At 33.9% G+C, this 12,858-nt stretch overlaps 1 protein-coding gene across 5 annotated transcripts in view; it reads left to right on the top strand.

The window, feature by feature from the left end:
* HMCN1 (hemicentin 1) overlaps nt 1–12,858 on the top strand; it is a 399,451-nt gene that overhangs the window by 245,774 nt on the left and 140,819 nt on the right. For all 5 annotated transcript variants that reach the window (XM_064477196.1, XM_031438568.2, XM_064477197.1 and 2 more), the window contains one exon: nt 12,374–12,475. In XM_064477196.1, coding sequence (XP_064333266.1) covers nt 12,374–12,475 — 102 coding nt within the window. The remainder of the gene's footprint in view (nt 1–12,373; nt 12,476–12,858) is intronic.

Genomic DNA, 12,858 nt, shown 5'->3' with positions numbered 1-12,858 from the left:
TATCTGAACTTGAGTTTAAGACTTCAGATCTCTGGAGACCCATCACAAAAGGCCAAGAACTGCAGGCTTGGACTTTCCTGATTCAGCCAAGGATATTTGCAGAGAGCTGGCCAAGATCCCCGCATTCACGTTACTCATTTTCTCTAATTCACGTGATTGCCTATTAAACCTTTTATTCATTTATTCATTCCATCCTTTCATTCATTCATATAATTACTGCACCTTTACTGAGCAATCTTACTCTAGATTCATTCATTTATTCCATCCATTCATTTATTCATATATTCACTGCATTTACTGAGCAATCTTGCCCTAGGAGAAACCTCAGAACTTAGCTTAATTCCAGGTATACAGTAGGCAGTCAATAAATATTTAACAAATGAAAGAGTAAATAGTAAGTGAATGAAGAAATTTAACATTGAATTCTATTCTGCTTCTTCAAATATTTTCTTTTATTTAAATCACCCCATTAAAAGATTCAGATCATCATTTCTCTAAATGTTTCCAATCAACCAGCTTATTCTTTCCCTGGTTCTTCAAATATGAGCACCTAATTTATGGATGTCATACACACAAACCGTGCTCCTTAAGAGGACCTTTATATTGTCATTGAGTAATTAACTTAAAGACCACTATCTGGCTGTAACCATCTTGGAACTGGATCACCATACTTGAGGGTTTGGGGACAGGCTGACCCTGCTCTTCGGTGAGTTACCTTGAATTTATCTTGTTTCTCACAAGGCATTCTGTTCTTTCTAGTGTTCTTTGGCAGCTGTCTCCAGCATATATTCAGACCTCCCCTTCTGTCTAAGACTGTGCTTGGGGTGGACTTGCTCTCCTTCCCCATTTTCCTGCCCTGAGTCTCCTTCTCTCCTCCTTGTCTAGGCTGTTTATCTTCTCCCTTCCAACAATTTCAGTCCTCACCTGGTCTCCGTTGTTGGCTGAGTGGAAATAGTTAAGTGGGACGGCATGTGTCACAATCATCTCACACCCTGGAGTCATGCCGACCGTGGTTTAAATTCTGTGCTAACCGTGGTCTGTGTAACCTTGAGCAAACCATTTAAGTTCTTGAGAATCTGACTTAGAGTGCTTTCAAGATTTCAAAGTATTAGGTGTAAAATATCTCCAACTTCTACTCTTTCAGGAGTTATCAAAAAGAAGGGTGTTTTGTTCCCTAGACTGGTGAAAATTACTTAAATACTCTGTAGTGAAGAACAGAATTTATGTCACCAGAACTGGGAAGAACCAGACTTCAGTGTGTAGGGCTCCCAAACTTGCGTCCATGAAAGTCATATGTATTGCTTGTTAAAAATGCAGCTTCCTGGGCCCATTCCCAGATCTGAAACAGTATCTCTGTTGTAAGTGGTCTATGCCATTATGTGGAGGAACATTGGCCCAGACTCTGAAGGCTGGCCTAGAGACTTGTCATTGTAGTCAAGAATGACTGAAAGCCAGAGTCCATGAAAGAAATCAAGTATTCCATCAAATATGGAGCAACAACAGAAAAGGAAAAGAAGAATCAATACCTAAGAAAAATGCAAGCCTAAAAACGTGCTGTCTGAATATGGTTACAAAAATGTTCCACCCACCTATGTGGAAAATCATCAGAGACAGGGGTAGCAGTTTGGAAGATGTCTGGGTTAGTGTAAAAAGAAAGACTGTAAGCATTTATTAAAAAGTACCAGATGGAGATTATAAGGCAATCTTGATACGAATCACAAATAGAAGTAAAATATGTTAGTGCGTTAATAGCTGAAAATATATTTCCTCTAATATGACCTGGACTTGTCTGGATAACAGTTCATCAGCCTGAAGGGAGAATAAATGATGAAGTGAACTTCTGATCTAATACTGATTGTGATCAACCTGGAGGAAGTAGTCATGTGACAGGAATGTGGACAGAAAATGGGCGTATCGTTTTGGCAGTCATTGATGGCATTGTCACCTTGGATGCAAGTGGCTCCAAACTTGACTCTGTCCTCTCCAATACTTAACAATTTCAGTGAGGATTGGAGGTGTTAAAAAAGATGTAGGCATTTCTAAGGGATTAGTTAATGACAGATTTCAGAGAGACCTCACAGGTTACAATGACAAGTTTATCTGATGTGAAGAATTATGTAAGAATAGGGTGGAAGAGTGTGGCTTAAAGATACCACACATTGAAATACTTGAGGTATTAATGGCTTTCTCCAATTGCTGTAGATATTATAATTCAATTTCATAATAAAGCTAATCAATCTCAGAAGTCAGTGATAGAAGCTTACAGTAGCCATTACTCTCTTACAGTCTGAATGCTTCCACAGTGTTGTATCTAATTTCGGTGCTATATATTAAGAGGGACATTGAAAAATCTACAGGGAAGCAACTGTCATTTAATTTAGTTCATTTATTAATTTATTTAGCCAATCCTGTAGTTGCTTTTTAAATTGGGGTTTGTTTTAATCCCAGTCCTTAGTGATGGGGTAACACATTCAGTAAATGAGCATTTACTATGATTGTCATCTAAAACCGTGCAGTCCTAAAAACTCAGCTTTCCAGTTGTTTAATATTTTCCTTTTCTATAAAAAAAAAAAAAAAGATTGTGGATGCTTTCATCCTTCTCAAGCATGGAAATAAGTGTTTCCAAAAGGTGGAGTAAGGATACATGGTCTCCTGGACTGAAAGATGAAATCATGATCCTAAAAAGGGAACATTCTCATGATCCCCTGGGTCTTCCAGGGGGAGGTCTGTCCGTTATAAAAGGCAGAGGCTCTCAGTAGGTGGTCCTTTTTGATGATCAAAGTTTCATAATTCTGAAAGTTCTAATTCTCTAGACCAAACTATGAAATTATATTTAAATGTCAGATATTTGCCAAGTGAGACAGATGTTTCCACAAACAAATGATTATTTGGGGTCTAATGGCTCAAGCATTTATTTCATCTGCACTTAATTATTTCCTAAGAAAAACCAACCAAGGTAAAGCACCCAGAAGTAGAATGTTGTGTTTAAAAGCATGGACTTTGAATTTGGGCTCCTATACTCTTGAGTAATATCTGAAGGACAGTGGGCTTAGATGTTAGATTTTTTAAAAGCTCAGTTTTCTCATCTGTAAAATGGAAAGAATGAAGATCATAGCATAATCAGGGAGGTGGTTGTGTGGAATAAATGTAAGACTAGATATGAAAAATTTAGTCTGGTCTCTGATTCCTGGTCATCGTCTGTAGTGGTAGCTTAATGACTGTTTTAGCCAAACACATTTGGCTTCTGGCCCTTCTCACTGCACCATCGTTTTACAAATGTATCTAAAGTCCTGTTGTCTTTACTGTTGGCGAGGAACCATCTTAGGTCTGTATTAGTTGTCTGGTGAAAACATTAGTAGAGCACCATTAATTTAATTGTATTATTTTAAAGTATTTGCTTGGCTAACATCTGCTAACACCCACTAAAAAAGGTTTCTCTATCATTTCTGTGTTTTGCTTAATAGCTCACTTGTGGCCTAAAGGAGACTTGAGAATATTCTTTCTTAAAGGATAACTTCAGTTCAGGGCTCTATGATACTAGTTTCTCAGTATAGATGAATTTATTACTCACTACATTATAATCTTGGTGGTTAGGGAGGATTAACCCTCCCAAATCACTTTGAGATCAGTTACATATTAACTCAGATTTAACCAGGATTTCAAAACATGAATTCCTACCATTGAGTGATTTAAGTAATAGGCAAAATCTAGACCCACAATATGTCCAGAAGGTATTTTGGTTTTGGCATGATGTAGACATGGAGCTTTTAGAGGAAGAAAGAAACCAACAACTTGGATGGAATTCAGTCTTCTGCTTAGAGTATGCAGACATCTTACTGTTAACATAGTATTACCTTTACTAATGCTTCATCTAGAACAGTGTTCACCTAAATTCAAAATTGCAAGACCATTTCTTTAATGCTAGAAGGGAATAATAGAATTTATATTTGTCTTTAGTTTTTAACCTAAAAATGAACCATTTCATGAAATGACTGATCTTTCCTCATTGAGTGGCTTGGTACTCTTTGAAAATCATTTGATTGTAGATGTAAGAGTTTATTTCTATAATCTGAATTCTGTTCCACTGCCTAAACGTGTATCCTTATGCCAGTACCACGCTGTCTTTTTGTATTTCTTTTTTTTCCCCTCAGCTGTATTGAGGTATAATTGACAAAGTTATTTATATTTAAAGTGTACAATGTAATAATTTGGTATATGTATACTTTGAAATGATTAGCACAATCAGGTTAGTTAACACCTCCATTACTTCACATAGTTACTATGTTTTTGTGTGTAGTGAGAACACTTAAGACCTACTGTCTTAGCAATACAGTATTATTGGTAGTATAGTTACCACACTGTGCGTTAGATGTCCAGAACTTACTCATCTTACAAAGGAAGGCTTGTACCCTTTGACCAGCGTCTCCCCATTGCCCCAGCGCCCAGCCCCTGGTAACCATCATTCCATTCTGTTTCTATGAGTTTAACTCTGTAAATTCTACATATAAGTGAGATCATTCAGTATTTGTCTTTCTTTCTCTGGCCTATTTCACTTACCATAATGTCTTAAAGGTTCATTCAGGTTGTTTCAAGTGGCAGGATTTCCTGCTTTTTCATGGCTGAAAAATACTCTGTTATATATGTGTGTGTGTGTGTGTATGAGAGCGAGCTAATATCTTCATTATCCATTCTTTTGTCTGTGGACACTTAGGTTGTTTCCATGTCTTAACTATTGTAAATAATGTTGCAATGAACATGGAAGTGCAGATACCTCGCTGAGAGGCTGATTCATTTCCTCCAGATAGATAACCAGAAATGGGATTGCTAGATCCTATGGTAGTTCTATTTTTAATTTTTTGAGGAACCTTTATGCTGTTTTCCATAGTGACTGTACTATTTACATTCCTACCGAAAGTGTACAAGAGTTTGCTTTTCTCCACATTCTCACCACACTTATCTCTTGTATTTTTTTTTTTTAAGAATCATCCTAACAGGTGTAAGGTAATATCTCATTGTGATTTTGATTTGCATTTCCCTGATGATTAGTGATGTGTTGAGCTGCTTTTCATGCACCTGCTGGCCTTTTGTATAGCCTCTTTGGAAAATTGTCTGTTCAGGTCTTTTGACCATTATCTAATCAGATTATTTGGGTTTTTGCTATTGAGTTGTCTGAGTGTGTCTTTTGGATATTAACCCCTTATCATATGTATGGTTTGCAAATGTTTTCTCCCATTTCGTAGATTGCCTTTTGTTTTCCTGATGGCTTCCTTTGCTTTGCAAAAGCTTTTTAGTTTGTAGTCCCATTTGTTTATTCTGCTTTGGGTGTCATATCCAAGAAATTAATACCAAGACCAATGTCAAGGAGCTTTTCCCCTATGTTTTCTTCTAAGAGTCTGTGGTTTCAGGTCTTACATTTAAGTCTTTAATCCATTTTGTCTTAATTTTTGAGTACCATACTGTCTTGAATAATTAATTGATTTCCATATGGTAAATCAACTCTGCCTTCCTGGGATAAATCCCTCTTAGTCACAGTGTGTAATCTGTTTTACATGTTGCTGGATTCACCTTGCTAGTGGGTTTTGGGGTTTTTTTTTTGGTGATTTTTGTGTCTGTATTCATAAGGGGTATTGATCTGTAGTATCCTTTAATTGGCTCTCTGTATGGTTTTGTTATCTTGGTAAAACTTAACCTCTGAGAATGATTTTTTAAGAAGTGTTTCACTCTCTGCTATATTTTGAACGAATTTGTGAAGGATTCATGTTATTTCTTAAATGTTTGGCAGAATTCACCAGTAAAGTCATGTAGGTCTGACATTTTGTGTGTGTGTCTGAAGTTTTTTAAACTACGAATGTGATTTCTTCATTTTTATATGTCTATTCAGATTGTCAAATTTTTTGGAGTCAATTTCAGTACTTGGTGTCTTCCTAAGAAGTTATTTATTTCATCTAGGTTATCTAATTTGTTGGCACACAACTATTTATAATATTACTGTATAGTCCTTTTTGATTCTGTAAGGTTGGTAGCAATGACCCCTCTGTCATTCCTGATTGTAGTAATTTGATCTTCTCTCTTTTGATTTATCTTGGTCTGTTAAGCTAAAATTTTGTCCCTTTTCAAAAAACCGGGTTCTGATTTAGTTGCTTTTCTCTTATTTTTCTGTTATCTATTTATTTGTCTATTATTTATCTGATCTTTATTACTTCCTTTTTGCTTGTTTTGGGTTTAGTTTGTGCTTCTTTTTTTCTGTTTTTTTTTTTTAGATGGAATATTAGGTTATTTGAGATTTTTACAATATACTTCTTTATAGCTATAAATTTCACTCTAAGCACTGCTTTATCTGTCTCTCAAAAGTCTTGGTATGTTGTGTTTTTATTTTCATTTATCTCAGAGTATTATCTAATATCACATATGATTTCTTCTTTAACAAATCAGTTACTTAAAAGTGTTACTTCCTTTCTACATATTTGTGAATTTCCCAAATCTACTCTTATGATTGATTCATAATTTCATTCCATTGAGGTTTAAGAACACACTTTGTATGGTTTAATCCTTTTAAATGTATTGAGACTTGTTTTATAGCCTAACATATGGTGTATTCTTGAGAATGTCACATGTGCACTTGAGAAGAATGTGTATTTTGCTGTTCTGGGTGGAATATTCTATGTGTATCTGTTGCTTTATAGTATTATTCAAGTCTTCTATTTTCCTATTGATAGTTTTGTCTAATTGTTCATTATTGCAAGTAGAATATTGAAGTCTCCATCTATTGTTGAATTGTCTTTCTCCCTTTGCTTCTGCAAATTTTTGTTCCATGTATCTTCAGACTGTCTTGTTAAGTTAATGTATTGTTATAATGGTTGTTATCTTTGGTAAATTCATACTTTCTATCATTTTTAAATGTCCTACTCTGTTGCTAGTAACAATTTTTCTTTTAAAGTCTATTTTGTTTATAACTCAGTGGTAGAGCACATGCTTAGCATCCGTGAGGTCCTGGGTTCAATCCCCAATACCTCCGTTAAAATAAGTAAATAAATAAACCTAATTACCTCCCCACAAACAAACTAAATAAATAAATAAATAAATATTAAAAGTAATTTAAAAAAAGAAAATTTTGTTTGATACTGATATAGCCTCTCCATTCTTGTTTGGTTACTGTTTGCATAGTATATCTTTTTCCATCCTTTTACTTTCAGTCTATTTGTGTCTTTGAATCTAAAGTATGTCACCTATAGACAACATATAGTTGGGTCATGTTGTTATTTTTATTTTTTTGTTTTTTGTTTTTTAAATCCATTCGGCTAGTCTCTGCCTCTTGCTTGTTTAATACATTTACATTTAACATAATTACTGAGATTATAGGATTTATGTCTACCATTTACTACTATATGTTTCTATATGTATTATGTCATTTTTGTTTTTATATTCCTCCATGACTGCCTTGTTGTATTAAGTAGATTTTTTTCTTGTATACCATTTTATTTGTCTTGTTTCATTTAATGTATTTTTTCAGTTCATTTTTAGTGGTTACCCTGAGGACTACAGTTAGCATCTTAATTAATAATAGCATACTTCGAATTAATACCAATTTAATTTCAATAGGATAAAAAGCTTTGGTGCTATATTGCTCCCTTCCCTTTCCCTTTCTTTGTGCTATTATGGTTATACAAATTATATCTTTATTCATCATATACCTATCAATACAGATTTATGATTACTGATTTGTGCTATTGTCTTTTAAATCAGAGAGGAGAAAAAAAGTGTTATATGCAAAATACACAGTTTTGCTATCTTTACTACTAGTTAACCTCTTCCAGTGCTCTTTATTTCTTCATGTGTATTAAAATAACTATCTTTGCAGCCTGAAAACCTCCCTTTAGTATTTCCTATAAGGCTGGGAGCTAGCAAGCAATTCTGTTTTTTTTTTTTTATTTTTTATTTTCGACAGGTGTTTTAATGTCTCCTCCTAAGGGACAGTTTTGCTGGATATAGAATTCTGGGTTGATAATCTTTTTCTTTTAGCACTTTGAATAAGTCATCCTACTGCCTCATGGCCTCCATTTTTGGATGAAAAATCAGATGTTGGACTTACTGACAATTCTTGTACTTGATAAACTTCTTTTCTCTCTTGCTGCTTTCAGGATTCTCTCATTGTCTTTGGCTTCAAACAGATGTAATGATACATCTACATCTGGATTTCTTTGAGTCTATCCAAGTCACAGTTTGTTAAGCTTCTTTCATGTGAAGATTAATATATTCCTTCAAATTTGGGACGGTTTTAACCATATTTTTTCCCCAATATTCTTTCTTTTCCTCTTGGACTCCCATTATGCATAATGCTTGATAATGTTCCACAAGACTCAGAGGCTCTATTCTGTTCATTATTCTTTCTTTTCTCTTTCTCCTCCTAAAATTGGGTAATCTCACTTGACACGTCTTCAAGTTGCTGATTATTTCTTCTTCCAGCTCAAATACTTCTGAATTTCAGAGTTTCTGTTGATTCTTTTTTATAACTTCTATCTCTTGATTGATAGTCTCTGTTTAGGGAGACATTATTCTTGTGCTTTCCTTTAGTTCTTTAGACATATTTTTATTTAGCTCTTGAAACATAACTAAAGTAGGTAATCTAAAGTTTGTGACTAATAAGTTCAACGTCTGGGCTTCCTTATGGACAGTTTCTACTGCATGCTTCTTTTTCTGTGTATGAAACATGATTTCTTGTTTCTTTGCATGTCTCATGATTTCTTGCTGAAAAATAGACATTTTAAATATTAAAATGTGACAGCTTTGGAAATCATTTCCTCTTCTCTCCATGGTTGTTTTTGTTTTTGTTGTCACTTCTATTACTGTTTTTTTTTTGTTGTTGTTATTTCTTCTGTTTACTTATTTAGTGAGTAGGTAGAATATTGGCTACCCTCAAAATGTTCATTTCCTAATCCTGAAACTTCTGAATATGATAGGTTACATCCAAAGGAGATTAAGATTACAGATAGAATTAAGGTTGTTAATCAACTGACTTTAAAATAGGGAGATTATTGTGGATTATCCAAGTGGACCCAATGTAATTGTAAGAGTCATGAAAAGTGAAAGAGGAAGGCAGAATTTCAGAATGATAGGATGAGAAGGTCTTATGAGTCCTCCCCCACTTCCCCATTACTGGCTTTGAAGATGGAGGAAGGGGGCCACAAACCAAGGAATGTAAGTGTCCTCTCTAGAATTTAGAAAAGGCAAAAAAACCCAGGTTCTCCTCTGAATCATGCAGAAAGGAACTGAGCCATTCTGCAACCTTGATTTTAACCCAGTGAGACCAGTTGGACTTCTGACCCATGGAATTGTAAGATAATATATTTATATTGCTTAAACTGCCAAGTTTGAGATAATTTGTTATGGAAGGAAAAGAAAACTAATATGGTGACTTCCCTGAACAATCTCTGTTAGGTTTGTTTTTATAAACTTTAAAATGCCCCTAGGAAAAAGGCTGTTTGCACTGAGCTAACTCTGGGTCTGGCTAAATAAAGTCCTGTGAGTGGGAATTTCCTGGGAAGGGCCAGACAGGTCAAATAGAAACAGTCTTCGAGGAATGATACTTTTAGGTAGCTTCAAACCCATTCTATTCCTGCAGTATCTGCTGGGATTTTTTTTTTTTTCCACCATGGTTGCAGGGCTATTTGTTTTCAAGATTACTGATGAGGTGAGGAGAGAATAATGGGAACAGAGTAAGATAAAATGCCATAAAACTTACTGTGCTTAATTAAATTTAGCTGTTTTTCTTGAATAAACCCTCTTGGATTATTCCAAGTCTTTGATTAATTTCCAGAGTTGTGAAAAAGGTTTAGATGGTTTTTCCAATAATCTTTCTTTTTTAAAATTTTTAATAGAGGAGTGGGTTTTCAGACTCCTTATTGTGCCATTCTTGCTGAAATCTAATCTTTTTTTCTTTAAGCTCTATAATGAAATGAAAAATAGCCAACCCACTCCATAGCTCTTTTATTTCTTATTCCTACCATATTGTTTTATTACAGCAGCTGTATAGTCTGTCAAAGTCTTCAATGATCACTTTAGTCCAGAAGCTTCAAGTTAGTATTTAAATAACTGTTTTGAAGAAATGTGTCATGGACTAATTATTTTCCTTTCCAGTTGGAACCAAGTCAGATAGCCATAGTTAAAGATCATTTGTCCTTAATTAAACACCATATCATAAATCAGAATTTAGTGCAGGAAACAGAAACATTCTAGGCATTTCAAGCAGGAAGGTTTAATACATTGATTTAGATGGATACAAAGAAACTACAGGTGTGAAGGAGTGGAGTCTGAGCTTTATCTTCAGAAACAACTTCCAGTAAAGCAGAAATCTGACTGACCCACAAGGACATCTGCTTTTGAGGACAGATTTTACTTTAGATTTGTCAAAAACCAACTGTGAGTTTTATTGTCTTTTTTGTTATTTTTCTTGTTTATTTATTTTCTTTGATGTAGTCTTCTGCTTTTATTTTTATTATTTCTTTATTCTTGACAAATTTGGGTTTATTTTATTGGTATTTTTCTAGAATCTGAGTTGAATGCTTAGAACATTGATTTTCATTATTTCCTAGTTTTTAATATATTAATTAGGCCTTTAAGATTTTCTTTGACTAATGTACTGCTTATTGACATTCTATAGGTTTTAGTTTTAATCAGTCTCATTCTGATTTATTTTTCTATTCCTGTACTTTTGTCTTGATTTCCCCTTTAATAAGGTTTCTTGCCCATGTGGAGAACTTTATATTTTTATCACTGATTTCTGTGCTTTTTTATTACAGTTTTATTGAACTGTGGTTATAAATGCTTTATTGAGATTTTGTGGCCTGATACATAATTTACTTTGAAAATATTCTGTTAGCATTTGAAAATAATACCTATTTTTATTAACCATAAATAACACAAACATGCATCTCTCTATATACATGTATACATACAGAGATACACACACACAATCTGGATGGGTAATTTTAGTTTTCAAATTCCTTATAACTTTATTTTTGTCTCACTACATAGTCAATTTCTGAGAAAGGTGTACTAGAATATGCTTCTTTTAGATTTTTCAGATTTTTTTGCTTTTTAACAATTTTTGCTTTGTTATTATATCCCTAAAGCACTGTCATTATAATGGATTCTTCATGGAAGATAACAGTTCAATCAATAGAAAGCATTTTTCTTTGTCGTGTTTAATGATTTTTGCCTTGTGTACCAGTTTGTCAGAAATTGATAGCACCTTGTGGTTCTGGCTTACCTCTGTCCAGCTCTTTATTGTCACCATTTTTGCAGTTGTCTTACTTGTGCTTGTTATCCTTTCGGATTTTGTAATTTAAAAAATACCATTAACCTTCAATAGTGTTAACTCTTTCTCTGTTGACCAAGAAAATGAACTCCTTCACATTTATGCTTTTGATTTATGTATTTGATTTTATTTCTGCCATCTTATTCAGTTCTGATCATTTTTCTTGTTCCCCTTTCTACTTTCTTCTTTCTCTGTTTTTGCTAGATTAGATTAGATCAATTCTTTAATTGTATATGAGGTGGAAGTGAGGAGCTCTGGTGCACTGAATAAGTTAAATTTAGCAAATCTTTAAAATATTTTTTATATAAGCCTCAACTCCAACATATCTACAACATCCTCTCCAAATAAGACAAGACCTCTAGTTTATATGTCATTTTTTTTCATCCTGGCATCTCTCCTACACCCCCTTGAGAGAGGAGAAAACATAGGGCGTTGCTGTTCTAGGTTGTTACTTTTACACACTGCCTTTTAGACTTCCTGAACTCCTACTTTATAAATACATTAAAAAGTAGAGCAGCATTATCTGTGATTATTTAAAGTTGAAAACGTAGTTTTCTGTATTATTGTACTGACAATTTAATTGTAAATGTTATATCAAAAGAAAAAAGTCTAATAAGTAAACAAAAAATGATTCTAATTTCTCTGAAATGGTTTAAGGTAGTCTGTTCTACGGTAGTCCATTATTTTGAGAAATATTGATGTCCTTCACTGGAAGAGTTCAAATGCATTAGATTACTTCTTGGTAAAGGCAATTCATCATGAGACTGATCAGATTAATTAGAGTGAAAATATATTCCTTTAACATTCTTTTACTGCTCTGCTAATGTACAATTCTAACTATCTTCTTGTCTGGGTACAGAGAAATGGATGATCCAGAAAACCTATGAAGATCTTTTTTCCCTCCTGTTCTTCAACTCTGCTTAATAGTATACTTTTATTCCAGATATATCATTGCATATAAGTGAAAGAAAGGAAGAAATGATGATTTCCACTGAGCAAACAGTTTCACTTTTAGTATCCTATTTGTGTGTATTAACTGTCTGTTTGGGCTTCTTACAGAACCACCCAGTCTGGAGGATGCAGGGAAGATGCTGAATGAGACCGTGGTGGTGAACAACCCCATACAGCTGGAATGTAAGGCAGCTGGAAATCCCTTGCCTGGTATGTTTACTTGTGGACTCTGTCACTTATTAACATGTTAAGATTTCTGGGAATAGCTCAATCTGTTTATTAGCATAATGTAGTAATTACTAATAAAGGAAATATAGAATACATTTCAAAAGTAAAACATTGATAAGGATAACATTAAGTGGATGCTGTTTTTGAATTTTCATTGCTTTTAAGTACATGAAATTATTTACCCATTTAAATAATGTAGAAATATGTTAATAGTTATTCTATTGTCCTAATTGTGGCCACAAAATGCACAATAGTATTGTAGATACATTTATGTTGAAAAATATGTTTTTATCTATCTAAATTGATTATCGATCAGTCATTTGATGAGAGTGTTGTTTTGTTGATTATCATCATTGGTAAGTTAT

Source organism: Camelus dromedarius, chromosome 21 (genome assembly GCF_036321535.1).
Source record: "Camelus dromedarius isolate mCamDro1 chromosome 21, mCamDro1.pat, whole genome shotgun sequence".
Classification (NCBI taxonomy): Eukaryota; Metazoa; Chordata; class Mammalia; order Artiodactyla; family Camelidae; genus Camelus; species Camelus dromedarius.
The sequence above is the reverse complement of the archived record's forward strand: the minus strand, read 5'-3'. Positions and strand labels throughout refer to the sequence as shown.